The sequence below is a fragment of the Neofelis nebulosa genome, chromosome 9 (genome assembly GCF_028018385.1).
Source record: "Neofelis nebulosa isolate mNeoNeb1 chromosome 9, mNeoNeb1.pri, whole genome shotgun sequence".
NCBI lineage: Eukaryota > Metazoa > Chordata > Mammalia > Carnivora > Felidae > Neofelis > Neofelis nebulosa.
The window spans coordinates 36,719,951-36,739,906 of NC_080790.1; the positions used below are offsets into that span (position 1 = coordinate 36,719,951).

Consider the following 19,956-nt stretch of genomic DNA (forward strand, 5'->3'; position numbering starts at 1 on the left):
ATGGATGGTGATGATGGTTGCAAAGCCAAGGACAGATAGGGAATTGGGAGTGGTGGGATGTTGGGATTAATTATGGGTTAAAACAAGTCAGAAAGAAGACCTGGCTGAATGCTTTTCTACAAGTTGCTTAACCTGTCTGCATAAAGTAGGAGTACAGTATCATTCTGAGCCAGTCTAAACAGTGGATTGTGGAAAGAGCCCCAAGGGAATGGCCTCATCTCTGCCTGCAAAGCTTTGCTTTCTGAATTTTCCCACTCCCACTGAACATGGTAAGACCAGTGCGCTGTGACACCACAAGGCAGAGAGTGAGTTTGGCAGAGTATGGCAATCACAGGATAGCTTGAATTCTGCAGCTGGCTATAAGACCCCCAAATAGAAGAAAAAGCACTTACTTCCCTCTCAGTCTATCCTCAGGGTTCAGAACCAGAGCTCTGGTTTTCCCCGTGTCCAAGCACCGGTATTCAGCATACTGGTGAAAAGATGTCTCAAGTTTACCTTCTCCAGGGCTTTCCCTCTGTCTCCTTCTTGGCTTGTTGAGTTTTATTTCCTACAGGTGAATTTTCTGTGCTTCTTTATTTCCCAGTGCTGAGGAGGCCAGGATATAGCTACGTCTAGAGTTTTCTAAAGAGGCATAAAGTAGGAGGTGCCTTGGGTCTGGTTGTCTGTGGCTCATCTCTCCCTTCTATCACACCTGCTGTATTTGATCCGCCATGACACCAGCCCATGTCCCACCATCAATTTGCTGTGAGACTCATCCCCCATGAAGAGAAACATGTTCCCCCGCCACAGAACGTGGTGGTGAAGAGCAGGCCATTCTGGGCTCCTCTGTGTCCAAAGACTCAGAAAGAAAATATCACCTTCGTCCTCAACGATCTTCTCCCAGAGAGCTCTGAGCTACCAGAATGATCCATGTGCCACGGTGCCTGCCACCTTTCTTGAGAAGAGAAGCATTTAAGACACGAGGAATATTGAGCAGATTGGATTTAAGAAAAAAAAAATTTTTAATTAACATCTCCAGGCAGTTTGGAAGGAAAAGATAATCTGATCTTGAACAACTTCCTTGAGTGATCAAAGAAAAAGACACTAAAGTTGCCTCTCCCTGCTTTTCCAGTTAAATATAAATAAAACTTCCTCTCTTGTGAAGCTGATAGCTTACACCTGGAACTGATGGCTTGGAGGAGACTGGGCAGGTGCATTATAAGGACTAAAGATGAGCATCGTTCCAGACTGGTCCAATTTTTAATCACTTTCCTATGGCAGGGAATGCCCTTAGAAATTGCAAAGCCAATGCTTTTTTGCTAATGCGGCAGAAATTCCTTAAACTAAGAGATGGTGCCACTGCCCATCAATTTTACAAGGCAATAATGCAGATCCCAAGTGGCTAAAGTCTGAGGCAGAAGGCAGAGCACTTCATCACAGTGAGAGAACTGGGTTGTTGCTGGGGAAAACTGTTCTGATACCATGCTGGTATTACCATGAATTAATAAGCTTTGTTTATCTTCTCTGACACTAGAGGTCCAACTTAGTCCTTTTGCTTCATCGTCTTGCTTATTATGCAGCTCAGGCCATGGATATAGGCTGCCTACTTGTCATAAATTGCAGGCAACCTCCCTTCTTTCTGCTCTTGGTCCCAGTGGGTTTACGCTCCTGGGAACCAAGGCTCTCTTAACTTTTCAGTTAAGAAATGCATTTCAGTTCACAAATGCATACTGAGCCCTGATGCTATGCTAGGTGCTGTGGAAATTCCAAGATGCATGAACCACAGCTCCTGCCTTCCTGATCACCTTGTGGTTAGGGAGAAGTCACATGGGCAAATAATCACACCAGCAGGATGTGTAACAGAGGGGAAAACACACCTGTCCTGGAACCCAAGAAGGGAAGAGGTGACTTTTTTTTTTTAATTTTTTTTTTTAACGTTTATTTATTTTTGAGACAGAGAGAGACAGAGCATGAACAGGGGAGGGGCAGAGAGAGAGGGAGACACAAAATCGGAAGCAGGCTCCAGGCTCTGAGCCATCAGCCCAGAGCCCGACACGGGGCTCGAACTCGCGGACCGCGAGATCGTGACCTGAGCCGAAGTGGGACGCTTAACCGACTAAGCCACCCAAGCGCCCCTAGAGGTGACTTTCAATGGAGGAAATCAAGGCGGGGTCCTTGGACAAGGTCTCAGTACAGGGAACCCTTATAAAATACAGCCATTTCAGCTTGGAGTTTGCCATAGTGAACAAAAAAGAGCCTGGATATAGGAAGGTGATATATTTCAGTACAGCAAAATGAACTTGTTTAAAGATGTATAGTTCCATGAATTTTAACACATGTATAGAATTTAACACATACATCCTGCCACAATCAGGATACAGAACAATTCAACCATCCTAACATCCCTTACAGAATGGCTTTATAATCGTTCTTTCTTCTGATAATCCTTAGCAACCAGTGAGCTGTTGTCCATCACTGTACTTTTGTCTTTTGAGAATGTTATATAAATGGGATCATACAATATGTAATCTTTTGATATTGACTTCCTTCACTCAGCATGTCTTCTTTGAGATTCAGCCAAGTTGTTGCAGACATCAACAGTTATTTTTCATTGTGAATAGTTTTCTTTTTTTCTTTTTTTTTTATTTTTTTAACGTTTATTTTTGAGACAGAGAGAGACAGAGCATGAACGGGGGAGGGTCAGAGAGAGAGGGAGACACAGAATCTGAAACAGGCTCCATGCTCTGAGCCGTCAGCACAGAGCTCGACGCAGGGCTCAAACTCACGGACCGCGAGATCATGACCTGAGCTGAAGTTGGACACTTAACCGACTGAGCCACCCAGGCGCCCCTCATTGTGAATAGTTTTCAATCGTAAGGATGTACCATAGCCTATCCCTATACCCAGTGAAGGACATTTGGGATGTTTCCAGTTTTGATGATTGAGTAGGGATGCTATAAATGCTCATGTACAAGTTACTATATTATGTAAACATAAGTTTCTTTTCTCTGGGGCAGTTTCTCAGTTTGGGCACTATTGACATTTTGGGCCAGATACTTCTTTGTTGGAAGGGACTGCCCTGTGCATTGTAGGATGTTTAGCCATATCTCTGGCCTCTACTTACTATATGCCAGTAGAAATCCCCAAGTTATGCCAACCAGAATGTCTGCACACATGGCCAAATGTCTTTTGGGGGACAAAACTCATCCACAGTTGAGAACCACGGCTCTGGGGTAAATACCTAGAAGTCAATTTATTGGGTCATGTGGTAACTAACTGTCTGTTTAACTTTATAAGAAACTTTGCATCCCTAACGTATGAGAGAGTTGGTTGCTCAGTATCTTCAACATGTGATATTGTCAGTATTTTTTATTTTTGCCATTCAATAGGGACATAGGAGTAACTCATGATGGTTTTAATTTCCATCTCTCTAATAGCTAATGATATTGAAATTTTTTTCACATGCTTTTTTTGCCATCTGTATATCCTCTTTAGTAACGTCTGTTCAAATCCTTTGCCCATTTTTAAACTGGATGATTTGTTTTCCTACTGCTGAGTTTTGAGAGTTTTTTATAAATTATGGATACAAATTCTTTCTTGGATGTGTGATTTGCAAATATTTTCTCCCAGCCTGTAGCATGCATTTTCATTGTCTTAACAGTGCCCTTTGTAAAGGAAAAGTTTTTGGTTTTGGTGAAATCCAATTTGTCAAATACTCTTTTATGGATTGTGCTATTGTTGTCATATCTAAGATCTAAAAATGTTTAATCCCAGGCCATGAAGGTTTCCCCTGTATTTTTTCTCTAGAAGTTTTAGATTTTTATATTTTACATTTAGAGCTATGATTCACTTTAAACTAATTTGTGAATACGTGTGAGGCTTAGGCCAGGTTCATTTATCTTTTGACCATTGATATCCAATTGTTTCAGCAGTACGTGTTGAAAGACTATTTTTCTTCCATTAAATTCCTTTTGCATCTTTGTCAAAAGTCACTGAGGCACATTTGCATGGGTCTGTTTCTGAGTTCTCTGTTTTGTTCCGTTGATCTAAGTGTCTATCCCTTGATGATACCGTGCCACCTTGAATACTGTGACTTCAGAATAAATCTTAAAGTCAAATAGGGTGATTCCTCCAATATCACATGTTATTCTTCTTTTTCAAATTGTTTTAGTCATTCTAGTTTCTTTGCCCTTTCGTGTAAATTTTAGAATTAGTATGTCTATATCTACAAAAAAAACCTGTGATTTTATTAGAGTTACATTAAATCTAGGGATTAATTTGGGGAGTTTTGACAAATGTACTATTTGACTCTTCTTTTTCTATAACATATTTTTTTTAAGTTTTTCATTTATTTTTTTGAGAGAGAGAGAGAAAGAGCATGAGCAGGGAGGGGCAGAGAGAGAGAGGGAGAGAAAGAATCCCAAGCAGGTTCCTCACTGTCAATGCCAAGCCTGTTATGGCACTTGAACTCAGGAACCATGAGCTCATGACCTGAGCTGAAACCAAGAATTAGGCTTAACCTACTGAACCACCCACATGTCCCCTATTTGACTCCTCTAATCTATTTTATTAGTTCTTCCTTGGTTTCTTCCATCAGCATTTTTAGTTTTCAACATAAAGATAATGTACATGTTTTTGTAGATTTATGCCTGAATATTTCATTTTAGGGAGAGCTATTGTAAAGTGTATATTGTTTTAAATTTCAGTTTCCAGTTCATGTACATGATCATTTACATTAATCCCTAGATTTAATATAACTCTAATATGTAGAAGTACAATTGGTATTTTTTGTATTAACCTTGTATCCTGTGATCTTGCAAGTTCGCTATTAATTGTAGAGATTTTGGATTTTATTTTTTTGTAGATTTCTTATAGGTTTTCTATGTTTGCAAGTGAACAGGGACAGTTTTATTTTTTCCTTTCCAAATTGTGTTTTTTCTTTTCTGATTTGTATGCCTTTTTGTTTGCTTGTTTTTTTGTTTTTCTTTTGCCTTATTGCATGGACTAGAACTTCTAGTGTGTCAGTGAATAAGAGTGATGAAAACAGATATCTGTGCCTTGTTATGGATATTAGGCAAAAAGAGTTTAGTTTTCTGCCATTAAGTAGGATATTAGCTATAAGGGTTTTGTTGTTGTTGTTGTTGTTGTTGTTATTTTGTTTTTTGGCGTGTGTGTGTGTGTGTGTGTGTGTGTGTGTGTGGTGTAGCTGTCCCTAATCAAATTAAGAGGCTTCACTTCTATTCCTACTTTCCTAAAAGAATTACAGAGATTCATTTTTTCTTCTATGTCTTCATTTATTTCTTCTATGTCTTCATTTATTATATGAAAGATAGTATACTATAGTTTCTTTTGTAAATTTGCTTTTTTCATGTGTCCTGAAAATCACTCCATATTGGTTCATACAGATCTTCTTTATTCTTTGTTTTCCAGTTGCGTGGTACTCCATTGTTAGGATGTGCCATGCTTTATATACAATCATGTATATATATATACATATATATATATACACACACACATACATATATATACATACATATATATGTATATATATGTATGTATGTATATTAATTGTTTCCAATATTTTGCAATTAGAAATAATGCTACAATTACAACAAGTAACCTTATACATATACATATTCTTTTTATTGAAGGTATACCTTTAGTGTGTATTTCTAGGAATTTCTGGGTTTAATGGTGAGTTTCATATGTAGTTTTGTTATGCTTTACCAAATATTCCTACAAATGAGTTCTACCAATTTGCATTTGCATTAGCAATATGTGAGAGCTTATGTTTTCCCATTTCATCACTGAGAGAACTTAATACTTATATATCTCTATATATAATTTTTGCAAATCAGATAAGTGACAGTATCTCAGCATTGTTTTGTTATTTCTCTAATTATGAGTTACTTGAATACTTTTTATATATTTAAGGACAGCATTTTATTTTTTGTGAATTTTCCATTCATGTCTTTTTCTCATTTTTCTATCATATATTTAGTCATTTGTCCCTTTACTTTTAAAAAAAATATTTTTAAGTTTATTATTTTGAGGAAGAGAGAGAGAGAGCATGTGCACAAGCAGTGGAGGGGCAGAGAAAGAGGGAGAAAGAGAATCCCAAGCAGGCTCCTCACTGTCAGTGTGGATGGAGCCTGACACAAGGCTTGATCCTATGAACCATGAGATCAAGATCTGAAACAAATCAACAGTCAGACGCTTAACCGACTGAGCCACCCAGGTGTCTCTGTCCCTTTACTTTTAATTTAATTCTTTATTGAGGTATAATAGACATACAACACTACGTTAGTTTCAGGTGTACAACATAATGATTCAATATTTGTATAAATTGCAAAATGATCACATTAAGTGATCAAATACATTGTGATAGAATTTTTTTCCTTTGATGAGAAATTTTAAGATCTATTCCCTTAACATCTTTCAAATATACTCTACAGTATTATTAACTGTCATTGTTGACCTATACATTATATCCCCATGACTTATTTCTTTTATACCTGGAAGTTTGTACCTTTTGACCGTGTTCCATTTTGCCCACTCCCTATCCCCCACCTCTAGCAACCACCAATCTGTTCTCTGTGTCTATGAGCTTGGTTTGTTTTTTGTTTTTGTTTTTGTTTTTTTAGATTCCATATATATATATTCCATATATATATATTCCATATATATATAAGATTCCATATATATATATATATATAAGATTATATAGTATTTGCCGTTATCTGTATGACTTACTACATTTAGCATAATGCCCTCAAGGTCTATCCATTTGCTGTTGCATATGACAAGATTTCCTTCTTTTTTATAAGGCTGAATAATATTGCATTGTTTATCTAGTTGACCCTTGAACAACACGGGTTTGAACTCTGTGGATCCACTTATACCCAGATTTTTGTTTTACAGTACAGTACCAATATATTTTCTCTTGCTTGTGATTTTCTTAATAGCATTTTCTTTTCTCTAGCTTATTTTATTGTAATACAGTATATAATCCGTATAACATACAAAATATGTGTTAATTGACTGTTGATGTTATTAGTAAGACTCTCATTAACAGTAGACTATTAGTAGTTAAGTTTTGGGGGAGTCAACAGTTATATGTGAATTTTTGACTCCACAGGAAGTCCACCCCCCACCTCCCTGCATTGTCAACTGTCAACAAAGGGTCAACTATATATACCACATTTTCTTTATGCATTCATCAGTTGGTGGACATTTAGGTAGTTTTCATTTCTTAGCTGTTGTGAATAACACTGCAGTTAACATGGGGGTGCACCTATCTTTTCCAGTTAGTGTTTTCAGGTTTTTAAATAAATACCCAGAATTGATGAATCATATGGTAATTCTATTTTTAATTTTTTGAGGAATATCCATACCGTTTTCCACAGTAGATGCACCAACTTACCTTCCCAACAACAGCAATGCACAAAGGTTTTCTTTTCTCCATGTTCTCACCAGCATTTGTTATCTCTTGTCTCTTTGATAATAGCCATTAGGTATAAGGTAAAATCTCATTCTAGTTTTGATTTGTATTTCCCTAATGATTAGTGATGTTGAACATCTTTTCATGTGCCTGTTGGCCATTTGTACATCTTCTTTGGAGAAATGTCTGTTCATGTCTTCTGCCCATTTTTTAATAGATTGTTTGGTTTGGGGTTTTTTGGTTTGTTTTTGTTCGTTTGTTCATTTTGCTATTGAACTGTACGAGCTCTTTATCATTCTGGATCTAAACCCCTTACCAGATATATGATTTACAAATGTTTTCTCCTATCGATAGGTAGCCTTTTAATTTTGTTGACGGTTTCCTTTGCTGCACAGAAGCTCTTTAGTTTGATGTAGTCCCATTTGTTTATTTTTGCTTTTGTTTCCTCTGCTTTTGGTGTCAAATTCAAAAAAATCATTGACGTAACGATTCATTTTTGAGTATTGAACCAGCCTTGCATTCCCAGGATAAAGCCCACTTGGTCATGGTACATTATTCTTTTTATGTATTGCTGGGTTCAATTTATTAATATTCCATAGGGGATTTTTAGATCTATGTTCATGAGAAATATTTGTCTAGAGTTTTTCTTTCCTGTTATGTCTTTGCTTAGTTTTGATATCACAGTAATGCTGGCCTCATAAAATGAGTTGGGAAGTTTCTCTCCTCTTCTATTTTCTGGGAAATACTGTGTAGAATTGCTGTTATTTCTTATCTAGATGTTGTGTATAATTTACCATTCTCAATGGAGAATCCTAATATTTTTTTGTGTTAGCAGGTGGTGCACCTGGTTTTTCACTGTGGTTCACTGTGCTTCCAATGTCAGCTTAGTCTCCTAAACTCCTTTAAACTCCTCTGCAGTACTCTTCTGGTCTGTCCCACATATGCACCAGTCAGTGACCAGTATGGCACCTGCATTCTCATCTATGTACTAGTTCAGTTCTCAAAGCATTAGGTAAGATAATTAGCATCAGATTCATATATGCACCCTGGATGCTGAGCCCAGCTTATAAGCAACTTTATGAGGTTACTTTTCCAAGCCTTTTTTCTCCATGACCTCCTTGGTACTTTCTGGTTCCCTGGAGCTACCTTTTTTTCATCCTCCAGCAAGAAATCTGGGGTTTAGATGTCCCCATCTGCTGCATATGCCTCCAGGGACAAGCAGCTTGAGGACTAGGGGAAACAATGAAAGTTGGGGCACCTGGGTGGCTCGCTTGGTAGGTGGTTCCAACCTTGGCTCAGGTCATGATCTTGTGGCTCATGGGTTCAAGCTCTGCATTGGGCTCACCGCTGTCAGACTGTCAGCACAGAGCCTGCTTGAGATCCTCTGTCCCTCTCTCTCTCTGCCCCTCCACTCTCCACCCCTCTCAAAAATAAATAAACATTTTTAAAAAGTGAAAGTCACCACCAGTTTAGTGGTACTTTGAATTCTGGTCCTTTGCCCCAATCTTCCTGCTACTGTTTATTTTTCAGATTACTCAAATAGCTTTTCCATTCACTCTCTCCAAGAGTTATGGCTACATTCAGTGAGAGGGACTGGGGAAGTCTTTTACTTCATCTTACCCAGAATAGACTCTATAGCCTCTATTTTTAGAAAGAGTTGTCTGCTTTGGGTTTTTTTTTTAATTCTGAAAATTAGACGTCCTATGGTAGATAGAAAAATATCTTTGAACCCTGAAAAACTTAGTTCCAACCCTGGCTCTATAATTCAACTTTCTTGAGGCTCTGTCTCTTCATGGGTAAATGGAGCCTGTGTTAGGGGTCCCCAAGACCACCCTCAGGTTTGATGATTTGCTAAAAGGGCTCACAGGACCTTTTTATTTATGTAAAATCTTTATACACATTGCAAAAGGATATAGATTAAAATCAGCAAAGGGAAAAGGTAGGGAGTGCGGTCCAGAAAAAGCCAGTAAGACTCCGGGTGTTTTCTTTTTGTGGAGTCCTACAGACAGCACTTAATTCTCCCAACAATGTAACCATGTGACAGTGTGACAGTACGTGCAAAGTGTTGCCAACAAGGATACCAAAGCTTTGGTGTCCAGGGTTTTTATTGGGGTCAGCAGCAGAATATTATTCTGACAATGTAATAGATACAGAAAAAAAAGCTGTGATTTGGGACACATTTTAAGAAACCAGACATAAGAGTATGGGTGTGCCCCTTGATGGGCATAGGTCTAAGCTACATACAAGCAATGAGGAGAGAGGTAATGGGAGGGAAATGCTTGTCCAAGGATAAATACAAAAGGATAGCATTTAATAAATGTCAGGGTGACTGAGTCCGAGCAGAACATGAGGCTTAACAAATAATCTAATGAAAATTTCAAAGGCCATTTTTAGCCACATTTAGAATTTGAAGAAACAGGCTTCTCGTTTGGAGAAGAGAGCTGTGGTGCTAAGAGATGATGAAAAGAAAGCTAAGCCCTTCATCTCCTATAATATTCCCATCTTCTGTCTGAATTGGGAAGTACTTGTAGTTTTGAGAGATCTGAAACCAAGAACAAAAGAGATGTCAGAAAATTATAAATGAACAAATGTGCACTTTTTTTTTTAATGGGGAAAAAGTAGATTTTGGAAACTATAGAATTTAAGGTTGATATGAATCTAAGTTAAAATTCTAGAAAAGACTATTCAGGATAGCTTATGAGCAATTAGAAAACAGACAGTCACCAGGAGCCTATCTGTGTTCACTGTGGCTAAGCCTTGCTAAATGAATCTTACTTCCTTTCTTAACCAGGTTACTAGAAGAGAAAAATCTGGAGAAATTGGTATATCTTGACTTGGGCCAACACTTTGCCAGACTCTCAGGATATCCTGTGGGCAAGCCAGAGAAATATGAGTTAAATGACATCTCATTAAACAGATTTTCAGATACTTGAATCAGAAGACTTAGACCTATTAGGTGGGCTCTATTGTATGAAGACACAGATGGGACTTGACAGATTTGTAAATATGGCACAAACATGTCAGGTGATTGAGTCAAGATCCATAGAGATTTGGGGGACTTGAGACAGGTCATCTCGACAAGATGATACTTTCAAAGAATAAGGAATCAAAGAATTTTGTTTTTTAAAAAGAACAAATTTTAAATCATCTCTTTAGGGACGTTTGTATGCATGTGCGTGTTGGTTGGAAACAGTTCCTGGGGGAAATGGCTTAGTTGGAGTTTGTCAAGTGAACAAACATTTGATGTTAAACCAAATACGTATGATATTCTTTTATTTATTCAAAAAATATTATGTGGCTGTCGTAAAAGCAAATTCTGCCTTAACTTGTATATAAGAGTATAGAACCCTAATCCGGGATGGTGATGGTGTTGCTAACACTACAGTCATGAAAGAACATTTGGGTAGTCTGCTCAGTTTTTTGTGAGACACCTTGAGGGTGAGAATTAGCACCTAGAAGAGGCCCCCAGGTCCAAGGTGGCAGGAGGGCTGGAAGCCATGTGGTGAGAGGGAATTAACGATCTGTGAAGGTTGATCATCTTGAAGAAAGAAAGACTAAGGCGAGATGTGGAACTGATCTTTAAATCTGTTAAGAGTTATTATCTGGATCCTTTCACAGACTCCTGTTTTGTTCCTTAGGCAGAAGTTACAGGGTTAATAGCTATGAGTCATAGGAAATTGTGTTTCAGCCAGTCTCTTACAGCGCGTTAGCTCCTTCACCAGACCTTAGGCTGGCAGAGATGGGCAGGACCAGATCACGTTCCTATGGAGCCAGCAATCCATAAATTCATGTTCCACGGGGAGAAGTGGATTGGTATACAATGGCTCTTCCAACAGAGAGACTCCTTCGAGAGCCGGATGCCTCTAAAGCACTGAGCTCCTGTCTCTGGAACACAAAAGGAAAGACATTCAGGTTCTGTGTGAGGGTCCAAGGCTGGCCTGATGGTATCTGGACCTCAGTGTGGTGTTCTGATAGCCACTGAGGACCAAGACACGTGTTTGCCAGGATAGGTAAAGAGGGTTGTTTGAGGAGAGTCTGAACTGTGTTCAAGGAGAAAAGCAAAAGTTCAAAGGCAGAATAGTGTCCCTGAGCATCAGATACACAGGAGCCACAGAAGGACAACTCAGGAGTCAACAGGGGGGAGGAGCAGACCTAGTCAGGAAGCACAGTGTGAGACTGGTTGAAGCCAGCGGTCTGGAACGAAGCTTGGCCACGATGTCAGCAGTCAGGGGCTTGTTGGGAGCTCTGTGGGACCAAGTGGGCTTGGGCCGGAGTCGGACAGGACTAGACTAGAGGCTGGACCACCGTCTCTCGGGGGTGTTAGAGAGGGGATTTGTGCCAGATACCCTCTATTTTGCTCTCCAGCTCTACACTCCACCCTTCTCCACCTGGCTCTAAGCCCAGGAAGCTGACCTACATAACTTGGATCAGTGGAATCCTTGACCTCTGCAGCCAGTTCGCTTCTGCAAACAAGAAGCCTCAGTTGGAGATTGGAGAGGGGAGGAGAAGGAGGTTGGGATATTCCTGCCCTCTGCGCACCTCCCTGCGGGGTCACCTTGGGATTTCTGGGTTCCTAGGCCAACGGTCACAACTCCTCTTAAGATGCTTCTGTCTATAGAGCTGTCTCTTCCAGGATCCAGGAGCCCCTCCCTGCCCTCCTCCCTTGCAACCTAGAGCTGGTGACAGTCCCAGAGATACCAGCTCTGGGGTACTGCACTATCCTTTGTGGCTCTCCTACAACTTGCCCACACCCTTATGAAAACCATTTATTAACCTCTTCTTGAATCACCCTAATAGGAAAATGTCATCTGTTTCTTGTCATGCCTTGGCTGACACAGGATTCTGGATTGAGTGAGAAGATCAAATAGGTTATTTCAAAAAAAACCTTATATTTCTGTGGCTCTGGATTTCTTATCACTGACCGTAGATGTTTGTAGACCCAGGAGTAATGAGAATTAAGTTTCTATACCTAGGAATCCACAGAAGTATTTCTACAGTGGATGTGAAATTCACCTAGAGATTTGTGGTTCAGTCTAGCCACAGAAGCTATACAATTTATCATTTTTGTAAGAATTCATGCTATCAGGATGTATGACAGGATTTTCAGTTGCTTCTACTATGTCTGAAGGGTCAGCTAACATCTTTACTGCTATTCTATAAAAGAGCCAAAGGTAGCTTACACTAGCCAAGCAGAACATTGGCAAAGTCATAAAAGAGCCATAATTAATCTTAAATATCTTGCACAGACAAGTCATTAAGCCATACTGTGACCCTTTCTAGGAAGATTGAATAGTGGAGGCTCTCCATAATGATGATATTTCAAGGATGTCCCAGAACCTCAGGAAAAGAAGGAAGTCTACATGACTTCAAACTGTATAATATCTGAGCCTAATGATCAATAGAAAACATTGTCTTCTGGTATGTGAAGGTCATTTCCATTTGACTATGAATAAGAGTTTTGTTGTTGTTGTTGCTTGGATGGACTTTGATATAATCTTACTTCTAAAGAGTCATTATCTTAAAAAAAAAATTTTTTGGGGGGCGCCTGGGTGGCGCAGTCGGTTAAGCGTCCGACTTCAGCCAGGTCACGATCTCGCGGTCCGTGAGTTCGAGCCCCGCGTCGGGCTCTGGGCTGATGGCTCGGAGCCTGGAGCCTGTTTCCGATTCTGTGTCTCCCTCTCTCTCTGCCCCTCTCCCGCCCGTTCATGCTTTGTCTCTCTCTGTCCCAAAAATAAATAAAAAACATTAAAAAAAAATTTTTTTTAAATAAAAAAAAAAAAAAAAAAATTTTTTTTAAATCTTTATTCTTGAGACAGAGAGACAGCATGTGAGCAGGGGAGGAGCAGAGAGAGAGGGAGACACAGAATCCAAAGCAGGCTCCAGACTCCGAGCTGTCAGCACAGAGCCCGATGTGGGGCTCGAACCCACAAACCGTGAGATCATGACCTGAGCTGAAGTCGGACGCTCAACCGACTGAGCCATCCAGGTGCCCCAAGAGTCATCATTGTCTTTTAGAGATACACAGTGAAAAGCTTATGGATGAGATGGTGTGACCGAACTTTGCCTCACAGTAATACAGAAAGGGGCATGGGGGGCAGGGGAATGGATAAAAGAAGACTGTCCATGAGTTAGTTGATAGCTGTTGAAGCTGGGTGATGGAGACGTGGAAGTGGTTTATACTATTCCCTCCGCTTTTGTGTAATTTTAAAATAATTGAATATTAACTGCCAAATGAATAGTTAATTAAAAAGTTGTTTCTTGGGGCACCTGGGTGGCCCAGTCGGTTAAGCATCCGACTTTGGCTCAGGTCACGATCTCGCGGTCCGTGAGTTCGAGCCCCGCGTCGGGCTCTGTGCTGACAGCTCAGAGCCTGGAGCCTGTTTCAGATTCTGTGTCTCCCTCTCTCTCTCTCTCTCTGCCCCTCCCCCGTTCATGCTCTGTCTCTCTCTGTCTCAAAAATAAACGTTAAAAAAAAAAAAGTTGCTTCTGGACACGGGAACATGCATTTATTATTGCTCGACGCCACTGATGTCATGAAGTTCTGTGTGTAGGTTTCAGAAGTGTAATAGGAAAAACGTATTGAAACAAATGTAAATGAGGAATGCCATTTTTATGAGAGTTTAATGAAACTAGGCTCAATGAAAACTGTTAAGATAACATTCAGAATGTACACTTAGAATATTTTTTCATGAATTGAAAAGGAAAGCAAACAAAAATACTGCATTCATGTTTTAAAATATATTACATGTGGACTTTGCTTCTAAATAACCTGGGATGAGAGCCGACTGGGTGAGGTTACAGACGAAACAAGTTTGGCCATGAATTCATATTTGTTGAATTGGGGGGCGTGGCCACATGGCAGCTTACCATGCGATTCTTTCTGCTTTTATATACGCTTTACATTTTATACAGAATGGGTTTTTTTTTTAATAAAACATATACTGCACTCAAAAATGTGACCATTTTACCTTGAGGAAGTATTAACTCTTATGATTTAATGAACTGTAACCTTATGCTATTTCTCTTTCTCCTCCTTAGCGTCTCCATTTTCTAATATATTACCATTTGTTCATTTCTCTCCTCTTCCCCCATGCCTTAGTTTTGTCTGTTATATGGAACCAAGCTGGTGTTCCAGAAGCGAGCCTCGTATCTAGAACATAAATATTTGACTCCCACGGCCAGCACGAGGATTAGGAGTCAGGTAAGGGTCCCTGATGTGCAGAAGAAACCCTTTGCACTTCAGCCGTGAGCTCTTTGCTTTCTTAGAAAACAGTCCTGTCAATCTTTTATCAGTTCCCACTCAGGGATTTTTATGCCCCTGGGACTTCACATACATGTTTGCATTGCCTACCATGATCATATTACACTTCAGAGTTTAAGTGACAAGGAAATGATTCACTGTGCATGAACTTTCTGACATGAGAAGCAGAAGAGGGAATCAAAAGCATTTTCCTTGTCTTGGCAAAAAATAAAAATGTATTAAGTGATTTTCATTTTTCTGCTTCTTAGCAAAACCTATTAAGTCATTCTTCATATTCAGAAAGAAGACCTGTGGTATTTTTATGTCAGTGATGGTAATGGAAATTCAATGTGATGGCTAAGAGTACCTGAAAATGAAGACAGAGCCGGTGAACCACCACCAAGATGCTGCTCTAATGGAAAAGAATATAAAACAACATAATCGTGTATAAAACACATTTTCTGACAGCTTCTCTTCCGGGTCCCCCATTAGATGCTATAACATAAGCAGGTGTATATGCTCAGACTTTGCCTTCAAAGGAGCTCATCATATTTGAGGACACAAAGCTGACTTTAAACCACAAATAACGGGGCACCTGTGTGGCTCATTTGGTTGAGGATCCCTCTCTTGATTTTGGCTCAGGTCACGATCCCGGGATCATGAGATCAAGCCCCGCACTGGGCTCAGTGCTGAGGATCGAGACCTCTTGGGTTTCTTTCTCTCTCTCTCCCTCTGCCCCTCTCCCCAGCTCATGTTCTCTCTCTAAAATAAAATAAAAAAATTAAAAAAAAATTTTTTTAGCCACAAATAATGACACAAGGGAGCAGAGGCTTCCCAATGAATAAGTTCAGAGTTCAGAGGACAGAGATCACTTAAGGACTTAGGAGCAAATGTCATTCTTGTTGCTAGACTTTCAAGAGTGGAAAATTCCAACAAACTGGTGGTTTGACTGAGGAGGGGGCCGTGCAGTTTTGAGCCTTCAGACAGGGTTGGTTGAAGTGAGTAAAATCACAGAAGCAGGAGTACTTAGGGCAGACATGTTGAGAAATGGTGAGCAGACCAGTTTGGCTGATGTCTCAAGTGAAAGCCTGGAGAGGAGCCAGATTGCAGTGGACACCGAAGAACCTTGAAGAATCTTTTTCCCTTTCAGGAGACCAAGAATTCTGAAGAAAAGCATATGTAAAGATGTTTCAGTTATCTGTTGCTGTGTAACAAATGACCCTGAAACTTAGTGGCTTAGAACAACCAGTCATTACGTGTCGCGATTCCACATCTGAACGGGGCTCAGCTGGATGGTTCTCCCGCTGCCTGAGGTACCTGCTGGGTCTATGAAGGCGGCCTCTGCACTCACAGCAGTCACCTTCGCTGGGGTGGCAGGGACATCTGGGGACTGCTGGGCAACTGTCTCCTTCTGTGTGACCTAGTGTGGCCTTCCCCACAGCGTAGTAGTGTCAGGGGGGCTGAATGTTTTACATGATGACTGGCTTCCAAAGAGGAAGTGGGAGATGCCAGTCCTCTCAAGGCTAGGCCCACTGCTAACATAGTGTTCCTTCAGCCACATTCTGTTGGCCCAAGGGACTCACAAGGCCAGCACAGATTTGGGCTAGAGAAGAGACTTCCCCTCTCATTGTGAGGAGCAGCGTGCACATCATGCACATCTAAGGAAGGAAAAATTGATGGCAGCTGTCTTTGGAGACAAGAAAATGCCCACTTTGGGGCATTTGCCTACCAAGAAAATGCCCACTTTGGGGAGGAAAAGAATATTTTTAATTTAAGAAAAAAAAAGCTACATGAAGGAAGATTTTAAATCCATGTGATGAGGTATTTCAGTGATATAAAATAGGTAAATAATACATCAAAAGAATATTGAGTAAAAGAAACCAACTTTCACGTACAACATTGAAGTGCTTTCATATGCTATTGGTCCAACATGCTTTCTACACTTTTCATTTCCTGGAATCAGTGAGCAGCCTGGGAGATAAGCAGGGAACAGACAGACATTTTGGAACAAGCTTTATCTATGGATCTGGGTTGCTCAGACCTATAGGACATTTCCAGGCTTTCTTTTGCAGATCTCAGGGCTACCAGCCATTAGCACTCACCCCTTCTCTGGGCTTTCCCAGTGTTCCCAGAGGGGAGAGGGTAATGTAGCTGGCACCAATACTTCCCTTCCCACTTCTGCCACACCCCTTTGAAGGGATTTCAGGGTTTCGGAAATATTATTACTAGTTTCTTTTTATTAAAATGTCTGGGACTCTTGGCCAATTGGAGATGCTTAACAGGAGTGGGCTGGTGAAAGGGTGAAAAGGGGGAAAGGGCTGATTAATATTACTGAAACTGATCTAGGTGCTTTACATGATAACTCTTCAAGTTTATTGATGCTTTCTTTCTTTAGGTGCATCTAATGTTCTGACTAATTCATCCCCTAAAGTTTCAATCCTGTTTGTTAGGATTTTTATTTTAAAAAATCTTTTTTGTTTTTTGTTTTATATCACCTATGTCCCTTTTTAGTTTCTTATACCCTAAAGTTATATTCAATTTTGTCTTGATTTCTTTATGCATTGAAGCATAGTTATTTCATAGTTTATCGCAAATGATTCTAATATCTTAAGACTTTACCAGTCTAGTTCTTTTTGTCTATTATTTCTGCTATGTGTGTAGTTATCTTTTAATATGTGTTGGTCATTGTTATTGGAAAATGATTTGTGAGATTTATGTGAAGGCCAAATTGAAGGCACCTTCTTCCCCTTCACAAAGCATCTGAAAGTGCTCTCAGTTTAAGACCCACCATAAACCAAACTCAAGGCTTGAGTTTCCCATAAGACTTGGAGAATTCAAGTAAGAGCAGTAGTTGCTTCACCCTCCCCCAGCATTATAGCTGTTTGGCATCCAGCTTATTATAGCAAGGGTCTCCCATTAAATTTCTTGCCTAGTACTAGCCCCAGTTTTGACTGTCATCACCCCTACCCCACCCCAGCCATCATGAGGCTGTCAAAGTGAAAATTCAGAATTGCTGGAAATGGCAAATGCCTTCAGGGTAAATGCAACTTTCTTACTTGTTCATTTCTTTTGGTTCCTTCTTTCCCATAATTTTTGCCGTTATTATTTTGTCAGATCATTGTTGGATGATTCCTGTATTTTCTCTAAGAACTTTGGTTGTTTTCAGCAGAATGGTTGGGGGGAAAAATCTAGCTCCCTAGCATCAGAAGCAAAGTTCCTACAGTGTTATACCACTTGACCCCACAACTGCTCTTTAAGTCATTTTCATTATCCTTACACAGGTGAGGAAATGGAAACCCAACATGGAAAAGTAACCTGCCCAAAGTAACACAGCTAGTAAAAAACCCATACCTCCCTGACTCTAAACATTTTCATTTATTTTATTTGGATAAAAATCAGCAGTAGCTAATAACAACAAGGACATTCAGTGTCCAGTTCTTGCTTCTAGTGCCACTTTCCAATAAAAGGAAGCAGGGTACCTGAAGAAATGACTGATTCCAAGAATGGGGCAATGCATACATAAGATAAGCCCGAGGCATCCTTCAGTGCTAGAAGGTAAGAAAGTGCCCAAAATGAAAACTAAAACAAAATACCCCATAATTGCGGGGTATGTCAAGGGGACACTAGAATGAGTCAACTTAGAGTTCCCAGTGGCCAAAGCTGGAACAGTTTGAGCATTGGATTATAACCCCAAGTATAAAATAATTAAATATAAGTCCATAATGATATAAATAAATGATGAAATGGATAAATAACTGGGGTTAAAAAAGACCAGTCTTTCTTACTAATGTATGTAGATTCAGTAAATGAAACCTAATTCATGTCCCTTGAGTGTGGGTTGGACTCCATGGTTTTCTTTTCTTTTCTCTTTTCTTTTCTCTTATCTTCCCTTCTCTTCTTCTCTTCCTTTCTTTTCTTTTCCTTTCTTATTTATTTATTTATTTATTTATTTATTTATTTATTTTTAATAATTTATTGTCAAGTTAGCTAACCTACAGTGTACATAGTGTAGTCTTGGCTTCGGGAGTAGATTCCTCTAATTCATCACTTACGTACAACACCCAGTGCTCATCCCAACAAGTACCCTCCTCAATGCCCATCACATGGCCATTTTCCCCACCCTCCAGCCCCCCGCTCCCATCAGCCCCCAGTTTGTTGTCTGTATTTAAGAGTCTTTTAGGGTTTGCCTCCTTCTCTCTTTGCAACTTACTTTTCCTTCCCTTCCCTATGGTCTCCTGTTAAGTTTCTCAAATTCCACATCATATGAGTGAAAACGTATAATATCTGTCTCTAACTGACTTATTTCATTTAGCATAATACCCTCCAGTTCCATCTGCGTTGTTACAAATGGCAAGATTTCATTCTTTTTCATTGCCAGGTAGTATTCCAGTGTGTGTGTGTGTGTGTGTGTGTGTGTGTGTGTGTGATCTTTATCCATTCATCAGTTGATGGACATTTGGGCTCTTTCCATAATTTGGTTATTGTTGATAGCGTTGCTATAAACATTGGGCTACGTGTGCACCTAGAAATCAGCACTCCTGTATCCTTTGGATAAATTCCTAGTAGTGCTATTACTGCATTGTAGGGCCATTGTATTTTTAATTTTTGAGGAACCTCCACACTGTTTTCCAGAGCGGCTGCACCAGTTTGCATTCCCACCAACAGGGCAAAAGGGCTTCCCTTTCTCCACATCCTCGCCAACATCTGTTGTTTCCTGAGTTGTTAATTTTAGACACACTGACCAGTGTGAAAAAATTTTTCTTTTATTTTAGAGAACAGAGCATTGACAGGGAAAACAGTTACTTTACAGTGGAGAAATCTGGCAGATCCCACCTTAACCAAGTACAGTAGGTGATCACGAGTAATAAGTTGTGTTGATGACATATACTTAAGATATTATGTGGTGAAAACAGCACTTCACTTATCTACAAAAATGTCAGAGGGAATCAGATGGAAGTACGGTCTACACAATACCTAACCAGCCCTCAAACTGCCAGTGCATGAAAGACAAGGAAAAACTAAAAAAAAACAACAACACAGACCAGAAGAGACTTAAGGAGTCATGATACCTAAATTCAGCGCAGTGTCCTGGACTGAGTCCTGGAAGAGAAAAAGGACATTAGTAGAAAAACTGATGAAATATGAATAAATTGTAGTTTGCTAGTATTAACGTACCAATATGGACCTCTTAGTTTTTACAATGGACCATAGTTATGTACGATGTTAACATTAGGAGAAACCAGGTGAAGCGCATATGAGAACGCTCCATATTATCTTTGGAACTTTTCCATAGATC

At 39.8% G+C, this 19,956-nt stretch overlaps 1 protein-coding gene across 1 annotated transcript in view; it reads left to right on the forward strand.

The window, feature by feature from the left end:
- The window catches only part of ACOXL (acyl-CoA oxidase like), a 341,287-nt gene that overhangs the window by 298,259 nt on the left and 23,072 nt on the right, over window positions 1–19,956 (forward strand). The window contains exon 18 of the mRNA XM_058683275.1: window positions 14,520–14,621. Within this exon, the coding sequence (XP_058539258.1) occupies window positions 14,520–14,621 (102 nt within the window). The remainder of the gene's footprint in view (window positions 1–14,519; window positions 14,622–19,956) is intronic.